General features: G+C 42.1%; 1 protein-coding gene across 1 annotated transcript; it reads left to right on the top strand.

Annotated features, from left to right (window-relative positions):
- The first annotated feature begins 1179 nt into the window (after positions 1-1179).
- On the top strand, positions 1180-2400 carry LOC133815031 (protein FAR1-RELATED SEQUENCE 5-like). The gene has a single exon (XM_062247923.1). The coding sequence runs from the start codon at positions 1180-1182 to the stop codon at positions 2398-2400; it is 1221 nt and encodes a 406-aa protein (XP_062103907.1).
- The last annotated feature ends 324 nt before the right edge of the window (positions 2401-2724 follow it).

Here is a 2724-nt window from a genome sequence, read left to right as displayed (position 1 = left end):
ATCTGAGGTAAGAAAACTGCACCCTGTGTATATATGACATGCATATTTGTTATTGAGGCATGTTGATTGATAAATGTGGACATGGATTGCATATTAAATGCTAGTGAATGTTGCTTACTTGTATATGGCACTGACTAGTCAAGGATACTGACCTAAGAGTCAGAAATGGCATAAGCGTCCTGAACGCAGGGCCGAATGAAGATTAGATCTAATCGATATCAGCATTGAATGGATCTAAGGAATTAATGCTGGACCGTCCCTAAGGTCGATGAAACTTATAAGCGCTTGGCTAGTCTAAGACTAGTTACTCAGAGCCAGGGCCTAAGGCCCAGGTGACTGCTTGTCACATGGATAGGGAACGATGTTCGAGGGTTATGACTCTATGGTCATGAGGAAGGTTATGTTGGTGACCATTCACCATGCACCTATCCTGTTTAAGCTAATGAAAGGTTCACTTACCTGTTAAGCCCCGGTGACCCTATCGTCACAAGGTTGAAGTTAGTTATTCCTAATTTAGTGACTTTTGTGACTGTCACCTATCTGTTTTGGACTGATAGTCATGAATGATTATTATGATCATTGTTGATATTATATCATGCTATATTGTGTTTTCTTGCTGGGCCCTGGCTCATGGGTGCTATGTGGTGCAGGTAAAGGGAAAGAAAGCTCACCCAGCCTTGAGTGGAGAGCTCAGGTGGTGATGTGTACATATGCGGCCGCTTGACCACCATGGCCAAGGAGTTCTTAGAGGAACTAGGGGGTTTACCCTATTTTCCTGCTTAGGTCGGCGGGTTTGTAAATTTGAAACAATAGTGACCATTTTGAGTTGTAAATAACTTGTAAATGTTTTGATAAGCTCATGAGCAGTTATATACTTAATAAAATATATCCTTTCCTCTTTATTGTTTTTCCACCTTAACCTGCTAATAACACTTAGACCACGTTTTAACCAAAGGACTCGGGTAGCGGGTCAAATTTCTGGTTCACCGTTCACCGTAACTGTTCGGGGGTAACCAGGGCGTTACAATCGGGGTGAACCATCATTTCATAACAATTGTTTTTGCAATTGCATTGTTATACGATGAGACGGAGGAGACATACATATGGGTTTTACAAGAATTCTTAGAGTGCATGAAAAACAAGGCACCGCATGTTATTGTCACCGACGGAGACCACGCTATGGCAAACGCAATAAAGGTAGTCATGCCGCAGTCAGTCCACCGTTTGTGTGCGAGGCACCTTCAGGCCAACTTAACCAGCAATGCACCTCACCCAGTTTTCAAGGAAAAATTCAATGAGCTCCTTTATCAATATTGTGCCAAGGAACAGTTTGAGGATACATGGAACAATATGGTCTCAGAATTCCATCTTCAAGAAAGCCGTTGGGCAAAAACAACTTACGCCAACCGTAAATGTTGGGCTGAGTGTTTCCTTCAGGGAAACTTCTTCGCGGGTCTTACAACCACCCAAAGGTCCGAGTCAATCAATTCCTACCTATCGCACTTCCTAACGAGCAAACTTAAGCTTAGGGATCTTGTCGGCCAAGTGGATGCAGCCATACAGAACATTCACCACACTGAAAGGGAGGATGACTTCATCAGTAACCACACTTTGCCCAGTATACCAACAAACGTCCTCCACCAGTACTACCAACAAGTTGCCTCCATTCTTACTAGGACCATGTACGAAAAGGTGGCAGAGCAAATCAGTGGTGCACTTTCGTACTCAGTTGACTCTGCAGATGTAACAATTAACAGTCAGTCGTACTACTTGGCACGTTTCCCAAAAGGACTAGTACGGAGTCAAGTGAACTACGACACTGATGATGGCCACATCAATTGTACATGTATGTTGTTCGAGTCCGATGGAATTCCATGTCGTCATATATTCGCTGTTATGAAGCACTTGAACATACCTTGCATTCCAGACTTTCTGTTTAAGGCTATATGGAGGAAGGATGCTAAGAGCTCGGTTGAATTGAATGGTTTCCGCCATTCTAGGGTGCCCGCTGATGTGTTGGTATGTATAAGATGGGGATCATTAACATCACGATTCAATGAAATGGGATACTTTGCGACCAAGCAAAGCGACACTTATGAAGAGGCCATGAATGAGATGTCTCGGATGGAGGAGAAATTTAAGTCAATGTGCTTCAAATTTTGTAATCAATCCAGTGACGCAAACATTGAGCAAAATGAGAACCACTCCCACCCATCTAACAGAGTGATCCGAGATCCAACTTTAGTTCAAACTAAGGGGAGGGAACCTAATAAAAAGTCAAAAGGAAAGGAGAAAGAGCACGATAACAAGGTGGCTAACAAGAGAAGATGCAGAAATTGCAACGAGTTAGGGCACAACAAGGCAACTTGCAAAGTTCAACCTCAAATTCAAACAACGTAACAATTTCAACCATTTTCTAAGTTTCCATCCACAGAAGCAGGTGTATGGGGTGGCTTCATCCAGCCTGGACAAAGCAATGACGATGGCAACAATGACACATCTACACCATGGTAAAATGACATTTCTGCGAGTGGCGGTATTCCTCTAAATGAAAGTACGATAGCCGGCAGTCATAGTTTTATGACGTATGGGTGAATAGAATATGTATGGTTACAATTACTTTGTTTTTTGTGTTAAGCTTTATTAGGTTATGAACTTCACCCATGATTTCATATCATACTTCTTAAAGCTGAAGATATGAAATAATAAAAAATTTGAATATTT

This window comes from Humulus lupulus, chromosome 2, assembly GCF_963169125.1.
Source record: "Humulus lupulus chromosome 2, drHumLupu1.1, whole genome shotgun sequence".
In the NCBI taxonomy this organism is placed as follows: Eukaryota; Viridiplantae; Streptophyta; class Magnoliopsida; order Rosales; family Cannabaceae; genus Humulus; species Humulus lupulus.
The sequence above is the reverse complement of the archived record's forward strand: the minus strand, read 5'-3'. Positions and strand labels throughout refer to the sequence as shown.

Coding starts and splice junctions, on each gene's coding strand:
- LOC133815031 (XM_062247923.1), top strand. CDS start 1,180: ATGGCAAACGCAATAAAGGTAGTCATGCCGCAGTCAGTCCACCGTTTG.